This window comes from Lytechinus pictus, chromosome 8 (assembly GCF_037042905.1).
Source record: "Lytechinus pictus isolate F3 Inbred chromosome 8, Lp3.0, whole genome shotgun sequence".
Classification (NCBI taxonomy): domain Eukaryota; kingdom Metazoa; phylum Echinodermata; class Echinoidea; order Temnopleuroida; family Toxopneustidae; genus Lytechinus; species Lytechinus pictus.
This window is the reverse complement of record NC_087252.1, coordinates 25,090,947-25,114,837: the sequence shown is the minus strand read 5'-3', so window position 1 is coordinate 25,114,837 and position 23,891 is coordinate 25,090,947. Positions and strand designations below refer to the sequence as shown.

Sequence of the window (23,891 nt, the reverse complement as noted above, 5' to 3'; positions counted from 1 at the left end):
GTCACATGATCAAGGTCAAAGGTCATTTATGGTCAATGAACTTTGGCCAAATTGGGGTATTTGTTGAATTACAGCCATAAATTTGAAAGTGTGTTGGTCTAGTTCATAAAACTTGGACATAATAGTAATCAAGTATCACTGAACATCCTGTGCGAGTTTCAGGTCACATGATCAAGGTCAAAGGTCATGTAAGGTCAAAGAACTTTGGCCACGTTGGGGGTATTTGTTGAATTGCCATCATATCTCTATAAGTGTATTGGTCTAGTTCATAAAACGTGGAAATAAGAGTAACCAAGTATCACTGAACATCTTGTGCGAGTTATAGTAGTTTTCAAAATCAGCACTGCTGCTATATTGAATCGCGTGATGCAGGTGAGACGGCCAGAGGCATTCCACTTGTTTTTTATGGAGGTACAGGTGATGCAGAGGTTGCTTGTGATTCGCTGTGTGAATTTTTTTTGTTTCCACTTAGAGTTTCCCCATTTTCAAGCAGTTCTTTTCCAGATTGATCACATGTTGAACCAGTGGAGGAAATGTTTATATGTATATCATAGATTAATAAATTGAATTGAATATGTGATTGGTTTTCTTAACAGAATACATCACTCTTGGCATTGGTGAAGAGCGCACCATCCAGTCCCCTGGCTATCCTAACATCGACGCCCACGACGCGCTGTGCTATGTCGAATGGATTGTCAACGTTCCCGACGGCTATGCTATTCATCTCACCGTCAATGTCTTTGCGATACCTCCCGAGGCATGGCTTCAGATGGGTACCGGGGACGACGCTGACAACGACACCAGTCGCTTTGCCGTCTATCACATCGGGACAGCCCCAAGAGAGATTGTCCTCCCTGATAGCACCGCCTGGATCTCGTATCACTGCGGAGCTGGGTCGGCCCGAGGATTCTCTATTACCATTAGACCAACCGATATTGCAAGTAGGTGTGGCCTAGCTATTAACCCGCTGACTACTGAATTCTGTAATTTCCCAGGACCAAAATCCAATTGAAACCAGTTGGATTTCCAACTGGTTTCAATTGGTTTCAATTGGTTTTAACTGGTTTCAATTGGTTTTAACTGGAATTTAACAATTTCCAGTTGAAACCAATTGAAACCAGTTGGGCAACTGGAAATCCTAACTGGAACCAGTTGGGTAACTGGAAATGACTTCCAATTGGAAATGATTTCTAACTGGAACCAGTTGAGTAACTGGAAATCCCAACTGGAAATCCTAACTGGAACCAGTTGGGCAACTGGAAATCCTAACTGGAACCAGTTGGGTAACTGGAAATGACTTCCAACTGGAAATGATTTCTAACTGGAACCAGTTGAGTAACTGGAAATCCCAACTGGAACCAGTTGGGCAACTGGAAATCCTAACTGGAACCAGTTGGGCAACTGGAAATCCTAACTGGAACCAGTTGGGTAACTGGAAATGACTTCCAACTGGAAATGATTTCTAACTGGAACCAGTTGGGTAACTGGAAATGACTTCCAATTGGAAATGATTTCTAACTGGAACCAGTTGAGTAACTGGAAATCCCCCAGTTGGGCAACTGGAAATCCTAACTGGAACCAGTTGGGTAACTGGAAATGACTTCCAATTGGAAATGATTTCTAACTGGAACCAGTTGGGTAACTGGAAATCCTAACTTGAACCATGCAGTTGTGTAACTGGAAATCCTAACTGGTACCAATTGGGTAACTGGAGATGACTTCTAACTGGAAAGATGGGTAACTGGAAATGAATTCTAATTGGAACCAGTTGGGTAACTGGAAATAAAACTGGAACCAGTTGGGTAACTGGAAATGATTTCCAATTGGTTTCTAATTGGAAATTTTCCAGTTACCCAACTGGATCCAATTGAAACCAGTTAATTTGCATATTATCTGCCAGTGTGCACAGATTAATGTTTTATGAGATCCATCATCATTAACAATGTATCTATTTAATTCTTTTCAATTTCAAGTGCCACACTTTTTAAAGATAAGTATTTAGAATACTTAGCAGTGAAAACCATGTTCATGAATGTTATAGATTATAATTAAAACAGATTAAAGGATAATTAGTACACCACTAACTGTTACCAAATTACATCAAATAAAAATACATATATTTGAAGATCTTCCATATAATATATACATATGAAAGTCTGTATTTTATCAATGCCCTTTACATTGGTATTAATAGACATATAATACTGCTTCTGTGTTGGCAAATGAGCAATAGTTAGTGCAAATGCTAATTAATTTGTAACTAATTAAGTTCATTCCAATTAGTTCCAATTGGATCCAGTTGGAAACCAATTGGTTTCAACTGGTTCCAGTTGAAACCAGTTGCCTCCAATTGGTTTCAACTGGAACCAATTGAAACCAGTTGCCTCCAATTGGATTCAATTGGTTTTAATAGGGAAATTGGAACAACTGCACCAATTGCCAACTGGTTCCAGTTGCCCAATTGGTTTTAACTGGAACCAATTGGCAACTGGTTTTCAATTGGAACCAGTTGTTCCAATTTCCCTATTGAAACCAGTTGGCCAACTGGTTTCAATTGGTTTTGCCCTAATTGGTTTTAACTGGATTTTGGTCCTGGGTTCCATAGACTTAATACTGGGGCCAATCCGGTTCCAGTAGGCAGTGGGTTAAGTGCTTGATATCAAGACTATTTTCTGCATGCGATTTACATGAACAGAGCCCCAATGTCCAAGTGGGGTTGAACCAATCTGCTTGTAAATTACAGGAAATTACGCACAACTTGCGACTCTTCCTTGTGCTTTATGAGATGCCACAAATTTTCCCTGGAACCCTTCATACCCTGGGCTATTTTGAAATGGCATAGCCCGGGGGGGGGCTTTATTTATAATTAATTAGTTATGCTAATTAATGCGTAAAATCATATTTTGGCTGTAAACTAAAAGTATAGCTCCAATACTAGTAATTTAGTGGGTGTGCACTCATTTTAGTATTCATATAATTGTATGTACATGTATTTTATAATTCCTATGTATTTTACTGCTTTTTAAATTTCTTACGTATTTCTTTGTTTGTCCTGCTTTTTAAATTATTTTTGTATGGCAATCCTTGGCAACTTTTTTTTGTCATAAAAAGCCAAAATATTTCCTTTTAATCAGTAAATGTAAAAAAAAATATGCATTTATAAATTTTGGCTACATACAGAATTTGCATTGGATTTGTACAGGAAAAAACGTTTTTTTGCAGTTTTGGGTCTGATATACACTTACGAAAGGTTTATTGTAACTTTGAAACCATGTATCCCCCCTCTTACCACCCAGATTTTTTCTTTCTTTCTTGTTTTTTTAATAAATGTATTATGATTATTTATGTTTAGTGAGGTAATGTAAATAGAAATTATTGAAAGAAAAAACAGTGTTGTTGCAGTGACTGTTTTACTCTATAGACTTACCACATTTCTTCCATGCCCCACTTCAGCTCACAACTATACGGCCTGTACAGCCGCAGAATTTGAGTGCAATGATCATCACTGTATCCCATCTCATTATCAATGCGATGGCTTCAAAGACTGTTCTAATAATGAGGACGAATTTGATCACTTGGGACGTGTCAACTGTTCAAACTTTGATCACAGTAAGTATAATATGTATATGTTAAATGTTGATTTATCAATGTGATGTTAATGGCTTTAATATACCATGTCAAAAGTTGGAGCCATGTATCAAACCTTTTATTACCAATTCTCATGCTTCATCATACACAAAATAATGGGTAATTTGGGGAAGCCGCTATGAAAACATACAGAGTGCCTTTGTAGCGTGATTCCTGCTTTAGTCCGAATGACCTTCTTCTGATTGTGCGCAGAATGGAACCCCAAACTGGCTTATTTCTAAACATTTCGTTTTGTAATTCATGTAAATATTTTGTAAATAAATAAATACATAAATAAATTGTATGTGGTGTTAAAGATATTTCACAAAGAGCCACATGTAATGGATACTGTTAAACTATCAATATTTCTTAAAATTTTTGCAAGTTGGTGGCCTACTTAAAATGCCATCATTTTCAAATGTCAATCGTTTCCATCTGACTGTATAATGAATACGGAGAGCTATTCCTTTAGTGATCGGTAAATTAAAATGGCAATTTTCTGTTATTGACAGCCATAATCACATCCCCCTGATCAGAGAGGTTCTCAAAATAAGCTCAGAAAAATGAGGATTATGTAATTACTGGTGGATTATCCCAGGGGCTGATCCAGGATATTCCGAAAGGGGGGGGCACATTTTTCCGAGGAAAAATTTGACAAGCGAAAAAAAAAAGGTTTTCAAGCAAAAATTAAAGATATTTCGTCCCAGAAAAAAATTTGACAACCAAAAAAAAAGTCTTCACTTTCATAGGGGGGGTGGCACACTTCTGTTTCAACGGCATTTTTACATTACAAATTTTAATTTTGCTTCTCAAAAGGAGGGGCACTGGCCAGCTGTGCCCCCCGTCCCCTGGATCCGCAAGTGGATTATCCATCCACAGTATTTGAAACTCCAAACATCAGCAATAATCAATTCAATTGAATTCATTTATTTGACATGCTTTAAACACATACAAACATATGTACAAGTATAAAATGATACAACAACAAAAAGAGTAAAAGAGTTTAAATCACAGTATAAGCAATGAAAATGGTACAAATATGAAAGAAATGAAAAGAAAATGTAGCGGATGTAGGGGCGACCTGAACACTAACCTGTATAAGATCATTTTGTTGAGGCGTTATGGCTCAGTGGATAAGTCTCTGGACTTTGAACCACAAGGACCTGGGTCCAAATCCCGCTGCAACCCTTGCATCCTTTGGCAAGGCATTTATCTACATTTGCCACTCGTCACCCAGGTGTAGTTACTGGGTACCCAGTTGGAAGGAATTCCTTGAATGCTTGAGCGCCCTATCAGGGTAGCCATGCTAAAGCCGGGGTAATTTTATGCAGCGCTTAAAAACATTTGTATTAAGCGCTATATAAATTTTGTAATTATTATTTTGACAGACATCTCTATATTCATCCATTGTTAAATTTTTAACATGAAATATGTATTTTTGTGTTGTTGGGGTCGTTAATTTTCTCTGAAATGTCTTGAGCATCTAACCAAGATCGAAAGTGCGCTATATGAATCTTTTGTATAATCATTTATTGTTATTCTTTCACCTCAGGTGCGTGCGGAACATTTGAAACAGAATTCCGATGCCCATCGGGAGCCTGCATCCATTCCAATTATAGATGCAACGGTTATTTTGAATGTCCATATTCTACTGCCGATGAAACGTCATGTCCAAGTGAGTCATTAATTGTAATACTCATTGATATGCAAACGTCAATGTTCTCGGCGAAGCAGTTACAGAAAATTGACCATCCATAGTTGTAATACCCCCTAAGCGGCCTTTCATTACCGATTCTCACACTTCATCTTTCACAAAACAATGGGCAACTCAGGAAAGCCCTTCGGGAGCCTGCCTCTATTCCAATTATAGATGCAACAGTTATATTGCATGTCCGTATACTAGTGCCGATGAAACATTATGTCCAAGTTAGTCATTGTTAATTTAGCAGTACTTAGTAATATGCAAACATCAATGTTCTTAGCTAAGCAATTACAGCAAATTGACCGTCCATAGTTGTAATACCCCGAAGCGGCCTTTCATTACCGATTCTAGCTCACACTTCATCTTACTCAAAACAGTGGTAACACAGTAAAGGCCATCATGAGGGGCATGTATCCATTCCAATTATAGATGCAACAGTTATATTGAATGTCCGTATACTAGTGCCAATGAAACATTATGTCCAAGTTAGTCATTATTAATTGAGCAGTACTTATTAATATGCAAACGTCAATGTTAATTACAGCAATTACAGCAAATTTACCCTTCATTGTTGGAATACTCCCCAAGGAGTGGAGGTTGCGCATACACCGAATGAAAATTTTTATCTTAGTAGGCGAAATATTAATTGTGTAGTGATAATTAACATGCGAGCGTCACTGCCGGTGGGTGTTTCATAAGCTGTTGGTAAGTTAAGAGCAACTTTAAGAACGACTGGTGATCCTTTTTTGTGGTAAATGGTATATTCAATGGCGATGGTTTAGCGCGTTAGAAAGGTTTACCAGTCGTTCTTAAAGTCGCTCTTAACTTACGAACAGCTTTATAAAACGGCCCCCTGTTTGCTTTGCAATTATAGCAACTTTACTGCCCATTGATGGAATACTCCCCTTGGGAGTGGAGATGCATACATTGAATGAAATGTTCTTTCCAAGTAAGTCATATATTGATGGGTATTACTCATTATGAAACATATGTCAATATTGCTTGCTTGGCAATTAGAGCCATTTGACTGCCCATTGATGGAATACTCCACTGGGAGTGGAGATTGCGCATACACTGAATGAAATGTACTACCCAAGTAAGTCATATATTGATGGGTATTACCCATTATGAAACAGATATCAATATTGCTTGCTTGGCAATTAGAGCCATTTGACTGCTCATTGATGGAATACTCCCCTGGGAGTGGAGATTGCGCATACACTGAATGAAATGTTCTATCCAAGTAAGTCATATATTGATGGGTATTACTCATTATGAAATAGACATCAATGTTGCTTGCTTGGCAATTAGAGTCACTTTACTGCTCATTGATGGAATACTCCCCTGGGAGTGGAGATTGCACACACACTGAATGAAATGTTCTATCCAAGTAAGTCATATATTGATGGGTATTACTCATTATGAAACAGACATCAATGTTGCTTGCTCGGCAATTAGAGCCATTTGACTGCTCATTGATGGAATACTCCCCTGGGAGTGGAGATTGCGCATACACTAAATGAAATGTTCTATCCAAGTAAGTCATATATTGATGGGTATTACTCATTATGAAACAGATATCAATATAGCTTGCTTGGCAATTAGAGCCATATGACTGCTCATTGATGGAATACTCCCCTGGGAGTGGAGATTGCGCATACACTGAATGAAATGTTCTATCCAAGTAAGTCATATATTGATGGGTATTACTCATTATGAAACAGACATCAATATTGCTTGCTTGGCAATTAGAGCCATTTGACTGCTCATTGATGGAATACTCCCCTGGGAGTGGAGATTGCGCATACACTGAATGAAATGTTCTATCCAAGTAAGTTAAATATTGATGGGTATTACTCATTATGAAACAGACATCAATATTGCTTGCTTGGCAATTAGAGCCACTTGACTGCTCATTGATGGAATACTCCCCTGGGAGTGGAGATTGCGCATACACTGAATGAAATGTTCTATCTAAGTAAGTCATATATTGATGGGTATTACTCATTATGAAACAGACATCAATATTGCTTGCTTGGCAATTAGAGCCATTTGACTGCTCATTGATGGAATACTCCCCTTGGGAGTGGAGATTACGCATACACTGAATGAAATGTTCTACCCAAGTAAGTCATATATTGATGGGTATAACTCATTATGAAACAGACATCAATATTGCTTGCTCAGCAATTAGAGCCACTTTACTGCTCATTGATGGAATACTCCCCTGGGAGTGGAGATTGCGCATACACTGAATGAAATGTTCTATCCAAGTAAGTCATATATTGATGGGTATTACTCATTATGAAACAGATATCAATATAGCTTGCTTGGCAATTAGAGCCATTTGACTGCTCATTGATGGAATACTCCCCTGGGAGTGGAGATTGCGCATACACTGAATGAAATGTTTTACCCAAGTAAGTCATATGTGACTCGTCCTGTCAAAAGCAGACAGAATTCGATTTCTTCAAACATAATCTTTTTTAAGATTATGATTCTCCATTTCTCAAGCTTTAATTTGGTATATAGCACATGCTAAGGGACATAGTATTTGCTGAGAAAATAGTCTTTAAATGTCCCAGGTACGAGAGTTCATAAAAAGTATTTTTATGAGAAAATCGCTTCTGAAGTTTCGCCCGCTTTCAGACTGCTCGGAGCCTTTTTCACATGTTTCACGCGGAAACTCATCCTTTCATTGACTGAAAGTGCTTAGCAACCGTCAATGATTTACAATAAAATTGGGTTTTCCTGAATCCTTGAGATCTCTCCTCAAAGAAAATAAGTTTTTGTAATCGTTTCAACCATTAATTATACGTTTTTTTAAGAGAGAAATACAAGCTATTGTATTGGACCGTGAGGCACTTTGCGTGGCTTTTGCCGTGTCTGGTATTGTTCTCTGTCTATTGTCACATTGTGCTTTCAGTTGCGATTGTGCGTGGCGTCCATGTTGAATGCGGACTGAACCTTTTTTAGTCTATACCAGCGCCTGTATCGGCCCTATACTACCATGAGTCTAATCCGGGAGTTTAATCTGCTATCTCCTCATTTTTTCTTCTCCTTCTTCTCTTCCTTCTTTTTTGAAGTTATTATTAATTTCGTGGCATCTTAAGAACTTTCATCACCTTTATGAGAAGAGTTTAAAACGTAAAATGCCGGGGTAAAATGAGTAAAGCGAACTGTGTTTATACCACTGTAAAAACCAACACACAGAGGCACACGCCGTCTTTGTTTTTATTCCGCTTTATTTTTCTTCCATGTAGGATATTTTCACAGATGTGTTTCTTAAAATCATGCAAGGAGTCTAACATCCCCTCACTCATAGACCCCGCTTTTTGTTAAGAACGTGTTACGTTTAACTCTTAGTGTTCGTTCTCTTTAAAATTGATTAACAAAACTCACTTCCACTGCCGATCAATCTTTTAAGGATTTGAAAATCTTTCTTTTGAAAAAGTTAAAAACGCTAATGAAAATATCGTAATCATGATTAAAAGAAACTTTCTTAATTCTGCATATCCTTGATAATTTCAATGAAATTAATTAATCCTCACATACGACCGGTTTTTTTTAATACGTCTTGTCCTTGGTTATTTCGCGTTCATTGTTCATTATCAAATCTGTCTTTTTTTCTACGTAAAGGCCCATGCTTGCAACATCAAAAGTAGTAATAGGAATCTTGACAGATTGGTTTCTTATTTATTTTTGTTATGATTGTGTTGTTTGTATTTCGTCATGAAGGCCTACTTAAGCCAGTCACAGATGCTAACTCGAACATAATTGTTTGTTTTTTAATTATGATTTTCTATCATAACTTTTTTATTAAACCACAAGCAAGATTCAGTATTGATGCCATGTTTTTTTATCAACCCTCAAAGAACGCTATTATGCCTATGACAAATTAATATAAAGCTTATTAGTCATTATTCTTGAATTGGTTAGAAGATATTTCATTTTAATAGCCAGTAATATTGAGATACGGATAAAATATCAAGCTCCTAATATATTTTTTATATTGTATTAAAAAAAAAAATCATCATTCATAATCAACATTTTTACCATTACAGGCCTATCATCATTATCATTGTTATTTTATATCTATGATTACTGTTATTATCGTTTGTATTACTGTCATTGTTATTTCCATGGTTATTATTTTTTCAATTATCATGATTATTGTTCGTGATGGATTAAGCCATCAATTTCTTTCTTTTTCTTACATAATTCACCATTGTGAAAGGGGCTTCACTTGGATAGCGCAAACTTTGACGTTCGATTTAGTTTCTTTATTTATTCTCTTTAAAACTAATAGATTAGCACACGTTCACGGACTATCAATATTTTCTAAAGATTTGAAAATCTTTAATTCTTTTGAAAATGCCATCTCCGAAAAAAAAAAGTTTTAAATAATGAAAAGATCCTGATCATGGCCTATGATAGAGAAAGTACCTGTTATCATTGTCTCCTTGATAGTATCCTTTGTAATTCTAAGGAAATTAATCCTCATAAAAAACCCGTGTTTTGAATACGTTTTGCCCTTGGCTTTTATTTCGCGATTATACTCGAGCTCATAATCCATCGCCCATGCCCCCGCCCGGCCCAGTGCCATTATCGCCACACCTACGCCTTTTGAATTCGCATCCTCTTTGTAAACTTTTCTTAAAAACATGCTTTTGAGAACACTAAAAAGCGATGTTTTTGATCTATCTATTTGAAGCGCGGGCGGGAAGGCGAGGGGGATGCTTCCTTTCTTTACCACAATCTAGCTTTTATAATTAGAAAAAGAAAAAAACCTAAGCCTTTTGAAGTATTTTACAAAAAAATTGCACCTGGCGCAGGCCGGGAGCATCTCCACCCTCATCGCTACACCCTGGACTATCTTCATTGTTCATTATCAAATCTGTCTTTTTTTTCTACGTAAAGGCTTATGCTTGCACCATCAAAAGTAAAAAATAGGAATCGTAACAGATTGTGTTTTATTTTTTTATTTTTGTAATGATTGCGTTGTTAGCATTTCGTCATGAATTGGCCTACCAAAGCCAGACACAGATGCTAACTCGAACATGCTTGTTTTGTTTTTTATTATTATTTTCTATCACAATAACATTAAACCACAAGCAAGATTCAGTATTAATACCATGTTTCTTCTCACCCATCAGAGAACGTTATTATGCCTATAGGCCTATAGCAAGAAAACACTAAGATTAAGCCTAGTAGTTTATGATTCTTAAATTGATTAGAATTATTTTATTTTGATAGCCATAACTGTTGAGATACGGAAAAGGCAGTACAAGCTCAAATTGATTTTTATATTTAATTATTGATTTTCTTTAAATTATCATAATTATCATTTTGACTATTATCATCACCATCATCCCTGTAATTATAATTGTTATTTTGTATTATCATTATTATTATCTTCGTTAGTATTATTCTATCATTATCATTGTAGTTACCCTGAAACACGATTATCGTTGGTGATTGTGATTGATTAAGCAATCGATCTTTTTTTCTTGTTTCATCTCTCTATTGGATTTGTTGGTATCTTTGTTAACATTTCGCCAATGCTATTGTTTCTTCAAACGACATGAGAAAATTTGACGGCGAGAGGTTTGAATCATAAAGGGTTTGATATGATTCTAATCCCTATGTGACTGCCTTCGTAAAACTTTCTACGAAGGAGTTTCGTCTACTTATGTCCAACTATTGTTATTCACAAGGCACAAGGAATCAATCAATGCTGGACTCGACTTGTTGAAATAAAACAAACTTTCGCTTTATTCAGTTAATCTCCAACACTGGTGACAAACTTCAGTCGTACTTTCAGTTATACTTCTATGCACCTTCAGATAACAATCTGTAATGATAATGAATAAACAAACAATAATAAACAAATGTTTCATCTTGAAATCATGTCAATAACTAAATCTAAGTTAGTACAATTACGATTATATGATTAAATGAGAATCAATCTGACACTAATATAAGCGATCAACATACACATGTACTATTATACCTTATAACATTAACCTAAATTAAGAGAGTACAAAATATACAAGGAATAAAGTTAATCTGGCGATTAAATCCTTGTATGAACACATCTACACTCACTCAGTGCAGTGCACTACTAAGTATTCTGTCCAATAGACAGATTAGCCGTGTGAACATAACTACATGCCAACACAGTCAATCATTCAAGGTTTCTCCCTAAATCACTCCCAGAGGAAAGGTCTTTCTCTCCACGAAAGTTATGGTTTTGTTCTTAATAACAAATTGGCCATGTACAAACAGTAATCTACATTATCACAAGTTAAACATGAAACTAAAGAATTAACTCTTTAGAGATGATTAGAGTATAATAAGAAAACAAACTAGTAATAGTTCCCACTATTACACTAACTCAGCTTATAACGAAACAGCATAACATTATTCTATCTTGAGATTAAAGTTAAACCAGATTAAAATACAAATGTGAACAAACCCTGCATTTACAACGTGCAGTAACTTATCTACTCAAAAGAGAAAGTAAAAAGGGATGAATGTGAAAGGGGCCACATTCCAAAGTAATCATTCATAGACCCTGCTTCTACTGGATTAGCAAAAACAGACTCTCTTTGTTTCCCAATGAAACTAGACTTCTTGCTTTATGTATAATTACACCCAACTAATTCATTGTATTTAAAAGCCTTTTACATCTTAGCACTTCTAGATGGAAATATATTATAATACAAGATTATGTGATTTATCAACATAATGCTAAACTCATATTCCTCAGAAATACTTAATCAACACAGAAATCAACTTTCCTACACTATGCAATATACGTATTACACTCTGTTAACACAAACACAACATCTTCTCTCTAACTAAACAAACTCAAACTATCCTAAATAGTTTTATGAATTCTACAATACATTTACCATGTTAAATATCAAAACAATATTATATGAAATATGTTCTTACCGAATTGGGCCTTTGTAGTTGTCCACAAATAACAATTTACTTGAACTTTCTGCAACTGATTGTGAGTAGTACTTTACTCCATCACTCTGACTATGAGAATGAAAGTTATCTTTACTTCCAAGAAGATATTCTTGGAGAGAAGTTGGAGAACAATGAAATTACTCTACTATTAGCGGTGAGTCACACCTTCTGGGGAAACATATACCTCTTTGGTGGTGTAGTCTTGATAATCAGACTCTTGATGAAGATTGGATGAGAGAATATAACATCACTACACACTGCTGTAGTGACATGGCTCCTTTAAATGTACCTACATTTACTAAATTAGCTTCAATTATTACGAATATAAAGTACAACAAATTATACCACATCATAATACAAATTAATCTTAAACAATACTTTGACCAATACTATGTCTATACCCAATGGATACATAGTCTAAAAATACACATAATGCAATCTTTAAAACAGCATTCCAGCCTTTAGAATTATCACTGAACCATACATGAAAATAAAACAACAATTTAAACGCATCATTTATATCATTGATAAATGAAAATGTAAAAAGATAATGGCTCCTTGAGGGGGAATGCTTCAAGTCTTTTGCGAGACAAGCGGGATACTTCCACTTTACTACTGTGGATTTTGAGTGGGAATAATTACTGTTGGTTGGGTAACAGAAGAACTAACTTATTTACTGGTCTGTCGAATTTAGTTGGTGGGCTCTGGCGTTTGCCATTATTATCTAACTGTCCATCAGCCATTAGAAGTTTCACCTTCCTAATTCTACCATCAGCACTAGGATAAACATCTATCACCCTAGCTAAGGGCCACTTGTATCGTCCTCCCTCTTCTTCTTTGGAGATTACAATATCACCTATCGTTAAGTCTTTTTCTGTACTTGTCCATTTTCTACGCTCTTGCAGTCCCTGCAAATATTCTTTCCTCCATCGTAGCCAGAACTCATTGGCGAGGTGTTGGACGCGTCTCCACCACTTCCTAGAGTAAACATCTTCGCGCTGGAAGACTCCTGGTGGGGGTAATATGACTTTGGGCTTGGCAGTCAAGATATGATGAGGGGTCAGTGGTTCTGGTGCTTCACTGTCACTTAGATTGGTTGTCGTCAATGGCCTGGAGTTGATTATGGCTTCTGCTTCGGTCATGAAGGTTCTGAAGGCCTCATCATCAAGTTGACTCCCAGATGATTTCAGCAATGGCTCTAGTGCACGTCGCACTGACTGAATCTGCCTCTCCCAAACTCCACCCATATGAGAGGCATGGGGCACATTCATCTTGAATGGTATCCAGTCACATCCATTCTCAAGCAGGTACTCTTGTACCTTTCCCTGGTCCATTTCAGACAGCGCTTCCTTCAACTCGTTTCTGGCTCCAACGAATGCTGTACCCTGGTCAGAGCGTAGATGCCTTACAGCACCCCGTCGATTCATGAAACGCCGCAACGCGTTGATGAAGGCACTGCTACTAAGACTGTTAGCAGTTTCCAGGTGTACACTTCTTGAAGACAGACATGTGAAGAGCACACCATATCTCTTGACTTCACTCCGTCTTTCCTTGATAAGAAAGGGTCCAAAATAGTCCACTGCACAATACGAGAATGGTGGAGAAGGCTCAACTCTTTCTTCTGGAAGATCTGCCATCTTTTGTTGGAGGGGCTGTCCTCGCAATCGTCGACATGTCACACAGGACGAGATGCATTGTGAAACTGCAGACACTCCTCCTATCACCCAGTATCCTCTCTGACGTAGCTCATTATGAGTAATGCCTCTACCACTATGTTGGGTCCTGTGATGAGCATCTCGGATCAGCAGTGTTGTGACATAACTCTTACGAGGAATAATCACTGGATGTCTAATGTTACTGGACAAATTGGCGCGATGTATCCGGCCGCCGACTCGAATCACCCCGTCATCATCTAGAAACGGGTCCAATCTGAAGAGGGCACTGGTTTTCTTCAGTGCCGCATTTCGAGTAGGTACTTCATGTCTACTCATTTCTCCTGTCTTATCTAGTTCTTTAAGAATCTGCAGCTCCTGCGGGAAGTTTTCTTGTTGTAAACCTCTAATGATGACCTTCTCAGCTTCCTGCAGCTCACTCACTGTCACAACCTTAGGGATCGTTGCTTCCACTGATCTAGACCTCGTTCTGGTATGCTGGTTAGCCCTTTTCTTCAGACTCGTCTTCAGCTGTATACATCTGGCTACTGCCTTCTTGGCAGAGTGCCAACTGGAGAAGCAATCCAAACGGTTGGATTCAAATTGCCCTGTACTGACCTTGGTGGTTGCTTCTGTTCTCAGGACTGAGGCATGCTTCACCTCTGGGTCGTGGTCATCTACCGTACATGGATCATCTCCTGGGGGTGCAAACAAACCATCATTCCACAGGAAATCTGGGCCTCGAAACCAGCAGTGGCTAGAAGTGAGCTCCTTTGCTGAGATTCCTCGAGAAGCTCCATCAGCAGGATTCTCCTTGGTATCAACATAGTACCATGCATCAGGGTCAGTCTGCTCTCGGATTGTCTGAACTCTGTTGGCAACGAAGATATGAAACCGCCTGGCTTCATTTTTTATGTATCCAAGAACAACCTTACTGTCTGTCCAGAAGAACTCCTTCACAGAATCGTATTCCAGTTCCGACTTCAGAAATGTGCTGCTCTTGGCTGACAATGTTGCTGCTGTTAGCTCCAGTCTTGGAATGGTTATTGGTCTCAATGGAGTAACTCGGGCCTTTCCGATTACGAATGAACAATGCACTTTGTCATCCTCATTGATGAGACGGAGATATGAACATTGCCCATACCCATCCTGACTGGCATCAGAGAAATGGTGGACTTCTACCTGCTTGACCTTGCCGAACCTACTTGGTTTGTAGCATCTCTTGAGTTGGAGGTCACCTAGATGCTGGAGATCAAGCAGCCATTTCTCCCATTCTGAACGCTGTTCATCGGTCATAGATTCGTCCCAGTCCATGTTCATCTTGCACATAGCTTGGAGAATCCTCTTGCCTTTAAGAACTACTGGACCAAGAAAGCCGCTTGGATCATAGATTGAACTGATCGTTGAGAGAACACCTCGTCTGGAGAATGAGTTCGCCTTCACCTGCACTCTGAAGTTGAAGGTGTCATTCTCAATGTTCCAGGACACTCCTAGAACTCTTTCCAGCACAAGCTTGTCGACATCTAAATCCAGGTCTTGCAGGCTTTTTGCTCGTTCATCTGCTGGAAAGCTTTTCAGAACTTCTCTGCTGTTAGACACAATCTTGTGCAATTTCAGTCCTGATTTTGCACAGATTGCTTGACTGTTTTTCAGCAGCTGCACAGCCTCTTCCGCAGTAGGTCGTGAACTAAGACCGTCATCTACGTAGAAGTCTCTACGAATGAACTCTGCTGCACTTGAACCGAACTCTTCTTCACCATCTGTTGCAGCCCTTCTCAGTCCAAAGTTACTGCATCCTGGAGAACTAGCTGCTCCGAAGAGATGAACCTTCATCCGGTATTCAACAGCTTCCTTTGTTTCGTCACCGCCTTCATACCACAGGAACCGCAGCAAGTTCCGGTCTTCTTCATTTACGTAGAACTGAAGGAACATTCCTTTCACATCAGCCATGAAGGCAACTTCTTCCTTTCGGAATCGGCACAGAACACCAAGTAGTCCATTCATCAGGTCAGGACCTTGCAGAAGATGATCATTCAAGGATACGCCTTCAAATTTTGCTGAACAGTCGAATACAACACGGATTTTGTCAGGCTTGTGAGGATGGTACACCCCTGTGTGCGGAATATAGTTTACTCTGCCATCTCGAACCTTCAAGCAGTCATCTGGTACTCGTTCTGCGTAGTTGGTGATTACATCATCCATGAAGGTCTTGTAGTCATCCAGAAACTTCTGGTTCTTCCTAAATCTTGCAGATAGCTGTCTCCATCTTTTAACAGCAAGAATTTTGTTGTCAGGAAAGGTCACCTGATCTGACTTCAAAGGCAAGGGCATTTGGTAGTGTCCATCACTTCTCTTGCGGATTCCATTCTCCAAGATTGCCATGAACCTTGCTTCTTTCACTGAAAGTGGCGCTCCTTTCGGACTTGTCATTTGGAAGTCTCGTTCCAAAATCTTCAGTACAGACTCTGGTGTAAACACTTCCTTCGCTTGGCTTGAGTGCACCAGGTGGGGATATCCTTCACTTGTCTGAATCCTGTTACAGACGGCATCATCACTTTGAGAACTCTGACATACTCTGCCGACGACGCCCCATCCGAGTGAGGTTTTCATCGCATACGGGTCGTCTTCTGCACCAGCGAGTACTTCTCGGGGTCGAATTGCTCTAGGACAGTTGTTTCCTATGAGCAAGGAAACCTTAATTGACGGGTTGTATGGCATCAACTCATCTGCGATTGGTGCTAGATGCCTCCATTTCCTCAGAACTTCTACCTTGGGAATTTGTGACCGCTTGGCCGGAACCTCTTGTCTGGTGTAGCAGGACGGGAGTTGGACAACTGTAGACTTCTGGAAGTCCAAGACCTCGAGACCACTAATCTTTTGACAGCTAATGCGAGCACTCTCGTGCATTGTTGTCAGTAAAAGATCAGTCTCAGGTCCTTTAACACCCATTCTGTCGCAAAGACCACTGGAGACAAATCCAACATTGGACTGGTCGTCGAGGATCGCATATTCCAGGAATTCCCTCGATGGATCATCAGCTTGCCTCACCCAAACCGGCACAATCATACAATGGTCCTTTCCATCTTGGTCAGGAAGATCGCAGATGTTGGTACAGTTTGAGCTAGCCGATGATTTTTCTATCTTCTGTCGGTGTAGGCATGTCAAGTGGTTTCCCTTACACCTTTTACATTCCCGGCGTTGCTTGCAGTCCTTCCCAAGGTGGTTGCTACTTTGGCCACATCCCATACACAGATACTTCTTGAAGAAGAACGTCTTCTTATCCTTGTAGTAGATCTGCTTGAACTCTGGGCAGTCGTCAATGTGATGGTCCTTATCACAGTAAGGACATGATGAATACTCCTTTCCATGTGCGGCTGTTGTAGACAGTGACCGGCCTTGAAAGGTCTTCCCTTTCGGAGGTGCTGACTTTACTTTCGCCTCGTCTAACCTGGTGTATTCCAACTCTGGAATATTGGCCACTTCTGCTGCACTGGTAACAAAGTCTACGAATCTGGCAAAGGTAGGGTAACTACCATATCCACATCGCTGCCACTTGGCCACCTCATCTCTCCATTTGCGTTCAAGGTAGAATGGAACCTTCCTCAACAGCTTGACGTTCTCCTGCGGATAATCGAGAATGCCAAGGGAGTCAACAGTCTCCTTGGCAACGCTGACCTGCTGAAGAAAGTCCGCAAATGACCGCAATCCACTTGGATCCCGGTCTGAGATTCTCGGCCATGAGTCCAACTTCTTCATGAACGCTGATGAAACTACACTGGTGTTGCCATACCTATTGGCGAGAGACTCCCTAGCTTTTAGGTAGGCTTCATCGGTGCCAAGAAGAAGATAATGCTCCACGACCTTCTTTGGTTCGCCAGTAACATATGTATGCAACATATGAAGCTTGGTTGCAGCATCTAGAGGTTTGGAGTCAACGAAACTCGAAAATGCATTTCTCCAGAGGGGATATCGTAATGGGTCACCATTAAATACCGGAACATCCACCTTTGGTAACTGACTGGCTGCCAATACTTGTTGACTAGTCGCATTTTGGTTCATCATCATGTTGGCTACCTTGGCAAGCGACTCAACCACGTTTTCCATTCCTGGTGCAGCATTGGTTGGTTTATGCTTCACTTCATTCCGAGTGGCTGGAACTGGTGGGGCTTGGGTCTGGATATTGCCCTCATCCGTCGATTGAGATTCAAAGAATCTTTGAACAGACTCCTCCTTCGTCTCCTCTGGCAACTTGATACTGGTGTTTGAAAGCTCATCTTCTGATTCTGCAAGTTCGGCTAATTTCTGCTGATGTTCTTTCTGCAGCTTCAACCGTTTCAGCTCCATCTGGGCTCTCTCCAGTTGCATTGCATGTTCATGCTCCCTTTGCAGAATCTTTATGTTGTCCTCTTTGTCCATAACATCAAGTTCAGCCTGAAAGGCCTTAATAAGCATCTCGCTTTTGGCTGATTTTCTGCTTGCTAGACTCCTAGCTGGTTTTGGATACTTATCCATCATTTCTGGCAGCGAAGAGGACGTCCTCTGAAGATCTACACGTGTAGCCTCGCTGACTAGATTTTTTCCATCTATGTTGGCCATGATGAAAAACTTTTGGGCAGTAAAGTTCCAAGTAGTATGTTTGGATGATTCCAGAACTTTCTGAACGTGATCCTGACTGGACGACACAAGTTGTCCGTTCGATTGTTATTGTGACTGCCTTCGTAAAACTTTCTACGAAGGAGTTTCGTCTACTTATGTCCAACTATTGTTATTCACAAGGCACAAGGAATCAATCAATGCTGGACTCGACTTGTTGAAATAAAACAAACTTTCGCTTTATTCAGTTAATCTCCAACACTGGTGACAAACTTCAGTCGTACTTTCAGTTATACTTCTATGCACCTTCAGATAACAATCTGTAATGATAATGAATAAACAAACAATAATAAACAAATGTTTCATCTTGAAATCATGTCAATAACTAAATCTAAGTTAGTACAATTACGATTATATGATTAAATGAGAATCAATCTGACACTAATATAAGCGATCAACATACACATGTACTATTATACCTTATAACATTAACCTAAATTAAGAGAGTACAAAATATACAAGGAATAAAGTTAATCTGGCGATTAAATCCTTGTATGAACACATCTACACTCACTCAGTGCAGTGCACTACTAAGTATTCTGTCCAATAGACAGATTAGCCGTGTGAACATAACTACATGCCAACACAGTCAATCATTCAAGGTTTCTCCCTAAATCACTCCCAGAGGAAAGGTCTTTCTCTCCACGAAAGTTATGGTTTTGTTCTTAATAACAAATTGGCCATGTACAAACAGTAATCTACATTATCACAAGTTAAACATGAAACTAAAGAATTAACTCTTTAGAGATGATTAGAGTATAATAAGAAAACAAACTAGTAATAGTTCCCACTATTACACTAACTCAGCTTATAACGAAACAGCATAACATTATTCTATCTTGAGATTAAAGTTAAACCAGATTAAAATACAAATGTGAACAAACCCTGCATTTACAACGTGCAGTAACTTATCTACTCAAAAGAGAAAGTAAAAAGGGATGAATGTGAAAGGGGCCACATTCCAAAGTAATCATTCATAGACCCTGCTTCTACTGGATTAGCAAAAACAGACTCTCTTTGTTTCCCAATGAAACTAGACTTCTTGCTTTATGTATAATTACACCCAACTAATTCATTGTATTTAAAAGCCTTTTACATCTTAGCACTTCTAGATGGAAATATATTATAATACAAGATTATGTGATTTATCAACATAATGCTAAACTCATATTCCTCAGAAATACTTAATCAACACAGAAATCAACTTTCCTACACTATGCAATATACGTATTACACTCTGTTAACACAAACACAACATCTTCTCTCTAACTAAACAAACTCAAACTATCCTAAATAGTTTTATGAATTCTACAATACATTTACCATGTTAAATATCAAAACAATATTATATGAAATATGTTCTTACCGAATTGGGCCTTTGTAGTTGTCCACAAATAACAATTTACTTGAACTTTCTGCAACTGATTGTGAGTAGTACTTTACTCCATCACTCTGACTATGAGAATGAAAGTTATCTTTACTTCCAAGAAGATATTCTTGGAGAGAAGTTGGAGAACAATGAAATTACTCTACTATTAGCGGTGAGTCACACCTTCTGGGGAAACATATACCTCTTTGGTGGTGTAGTCTTGATAATCAGACTCTTGATGAAGATTGGATGAGAGAATATAACATCACTACACACTGCTGTAGTGACACCCTATAAGTTCACAAAGTGTACAGTAAACAGTATACATTTCCAGATCCCGCTTTCCCTATCTTGAATAAGTGATTATGATTATTCCCGCTACAGTTTTAGTTCAGTTCAGTTTTTATTTTTTTCTCATTTCCCCAAAAATACAAAATTCATACAAGTATCATGACAATAATGCAAAGTAGAATACATGCAATCTACCTTTTAGTTATATTTATATATTTTCAGTTACATTTATAAGTGTGAAACCAAAATTGATAAAAACTCATTGCAATAAAAAACTATGGTGAATTAATAATATTTCGCTGGAAATGGAGAGGTCCACTTAGAAGCTGGATCGTAGACCCCTCGGATAACAATAGTTATAATGAATTACATATGAAATAAATACCTATGACAATGGCCAACAGAGAGAACCATAAAAAAAGACATGGGAATACACAGTGAACCAACATAGTGAGGGGAGAATGATATATTTGATCTCTTTCGTTCTCTTGAACTTAATAAATCAACACGCATTCACTGACGATCAATATTTTAAAGGATTTGAGAATCATTCTTTTGAAAATGCCATCTCACGTTTAACGCTTAATGAAAAAATCCTGATAATGGGCCTAAGATTAAATAAAAGATTATTTCTCAATTCAGCATATCCTTTGTAATTTCAATGAAATTAATCCTCATTTACAAACCGTGTTTTAAATACGTTTTGTCCTCGGCTGTTATTGAGACCCAATAATCAAGCTCATCGCCCAAGCCCCCGCCCTTCCCAGTTCTATTACAACCTCCCCGCTCGCGCTTCAAAAAGATAGATCAAAAGCATCGCTTTTCAAAAGCATGCCTGTTAAGAAAGATTTACTAACGGGATGCGAATTCTTAACTCCAGCTCATCGATTTCAGCTAAATAATCCCCTTCATGCACCGGCTGCGTGCGAGTACTATGAATAGCCAATAAAAAATGGCGTACGTTGCTAGGGGCGGAGCTTAGTACAGCGCGAAGATTTGAGCTTGATGAACGAGCGGAGTGTCAGAAAAGTTCGAACTGACCGAAAAAACACTCGCAGAAAAACGGCTTTTTCGACAATTTCCCGTTATCATTTTCGATTGATATTTCGACAGAGTATACTTGAAACATTGAACATCCCTAAAATGTAAAAATAAAAATTTCGAGATTTTTGAAGATTTTTTGCATTTTACCCATTTTCTCAATTCGGTATCGAGCGACTTCTGTCTGATTTAGACAAACCATGTCACATATATTGATGGGTATAACTCATTATGAAACAGATATCAATATTGCTTGCTTGGCAATTAGAGCCACTTGACTGCTCATTGATGGAATAATCCCCTGGGAGTGGAGATTGCGCATACACTGAATGAAATGTTCTATCCAAGTAAGTCATATATTGATGGGTATTACTCATTATGAAACAGACATCAATATTGCTTGCTTGGCAATTAGAGCCATTTGACTGCTCATTGATGGAATACTCCCATTGGGAGTAGAGATTGTACACACATGAATGAACAAACCATTTTTTACTATTTAATTCAAATACCAATAGGTATTACTCATTGTGATGATCTTACATGTAAATGAGGAAAGTGTTGGGGATTCTTCAGTAGATGGCAGGGAGTTCTATGTTTGGGGCGCTACAGTTCAAAGGAAAGATGAAATGATTGTGGAATATGTACATGGACGTGGCTACGGAGGATTATCTATTGTTACTGGGGGTGCTGTGACAATGCTCAGCACCCCCAGTAACAATAGACTAATCCTCCGTGGACAGGGCCCTGAATATGTATGGTTTTGTTTCCTTACAGCGTGTGGGGAGACAATGTTTGAATGCCCCCTCCAACAATGCATACATGGGACTAAGCGTTGTGACTTCTTTCTGGATTGCACTGGGGGCGTTGACGATGAACTCAACTGCGGAACACTCAACAATACAGGTAAGACTTAATTTGTAAAGATCTCTTTGGAAATCTTTGTTTGGTTGTCGTGGTCTAGTGGTTCTTACTCTTGTCTTGCGATCTGAGGGTCATGGGTTTGATTCCAAGTCATGGCGTGTTTTCCTTCAGCAAGAAATTTACCCACATTGTGCTGCACTTAACCCAGGTGAGGTAAATGGCTACCTGGTAGATGAATTCTTTGATTGCATTGAGCACTGGATGGCAGCTCGAGCTAAAGCCGGGGTAATATTGTTAATGCGCCTTGGAAAAGTCTTCGTCTATCTTTCCTTCTTTCTTTCTTTCTTCCATTATCTTTCCTACTTCGTTTCTTCCATTATCTTTTCTATCTTTCCTATCTTTCTTTTTCTTCCTTCTCTGTCCTATCTATTGTCCTGTATTATTTCTTATATATGTAGTTTTGTTTGCCCTGCCATTGGCATTAAGTTTTATACTTTCTATACCAGAGGCCTGGGCTCTTAGCATTTTCTTGCTATAGGAATGTGTAAGATTTATTGTATAAGCATCTCCTTGTGATCATTATTTTATTGATGTGCTTTTAATTTCCATCTTTATCAAGCCTGTTTTTTATGTGTTATGAGTTAATACTTTTTACGGCAAATGAAGATGAATGCAGCAGCAGATAGATTATGCTGTACAAATGCCCATTATTATTATCATTATTATTATTATTATCATTATTATGATTATTGTTATTATTATTATTATTATTGATATTATTATTATTATGTAATTATTGTTATTATCATTACTATTATTATTATCTTATGAAAAAATCTTATCACTTTTTTCCCTCCAAAAATAGAATGAAGTCCATTTTCTGTAAAATAAAGCAATTAATTTTTTCCCCATTCTATTTTATTTTCAGAATACATCTATCTGAATCAGAATGGCATAAATATTACATCAGTAAACTACCCGGGTGTGTACGAACCAAATGATTATTACGCGATAATAGTCCGCACCGATCCCAGCCGAGTGATCCGTGTGATTTTCTACGACGTCAATCTCGCCATCGACACTTTCCTGGCCTTTGGGCATGGGAACAACACTCAGGACTTCAACAACCTCTTCCTGGCATACACCCATCAATCGACCACTCCCCCAGAATTCATTTCAAGTACCAATGAGATATATATCGAGTTTCACGCAAAGAACTACATAGCATTAGCCGGATATTTCTTAGGGTTAGAAGATGTAGACCCAACGGGTGAGTACTGATGCGGACAAAGTTCCGACTCCAGGGGGCAGTCTACCCAGAATCCGCTTACTACTCTGGATCTTTGGCTGTTTTATTTATACACACCAGCCAAAGATCCAGAACCCATGAAGAAGGCTTAAAGCCAAATGCTTGGCTAAATAAATTTGTGGTTTTCAGCAATGTCATATCGTCTTGTGTTTTCTATTGTCTATGTATCTCTCACAAGACAACAGAGACCTGTTAATAAGTAGCTGCCTGCTTACATATAGACATGTACAGTATATATATAATCTACCATAATGTCAAAACAGCATAAATAATAAAAGTAGAGCGCTTAAAATTCTATTTCACATTTATTGTAAATTGTGATCCACTTCCATGTAGCATCAAATTAATTTGACATTTATCCCATTCATCATTTTGTCTAATTTTCAGTTAGGCTTTGCTTAA

General features: G+C 38.4%; 2 protein-coding genes across 2 annotated transcripts in view; one reads left to right on the top strand and one right to left on the bottom strand.

Annotated features, from left to right (window-relative positions):
* LOC129266193 (uncharacterized) overlaps window positions 1-23,891 on the top strand; it is a 118,002-nt gene that overhangs the window by 67,799 nt on the left and 26,312 nt on the right. The window contains exons 38-42 of the mRNA XM_064103842.1: window positions 597-941; window positions 3,454-3,609; window positions 5,180-5,302; window positions 22,094-22,222; window positions 23,109-23,450. Of these exons, the coding sequence (XP_063959912.1) occupies window positions 597-941; window positions 3,454-3,609; window positions 5,180-5,302; window positions 22,094-22,222; window positions 23,109-23,450 (1,095 nt within the window). The remainder of the gene's footprint in view (window positions 1-596; window positions 942-3,453; window positions 3,610-5,179; window positions 5,303-22,093; window positions 22,223-23,108; window positions 23,451-23,891) is intronic.
* LOC135155123 (uncharacterized) lies at window positions 12,525-20,694 on the bottom strand. Its single transcript, XM_064103841.1, has 2 exons — window positions 19,982-20,694; window positions 12,525-18,875 (listed from the first exon to the last, which is right to left on the bottom strand). Exon 2 carries the CDS (start codon window positions 18,556-18,558, stop codon window positions 12,949-12,951), a length of 5,610 nt encoding a protein of 1,869 aa, XP_063959911.1. The 5' UTR covers window positions 18,559-18,875; window positions 19,982-20,694; the 3' UTR covers window positions 12,525-12,948.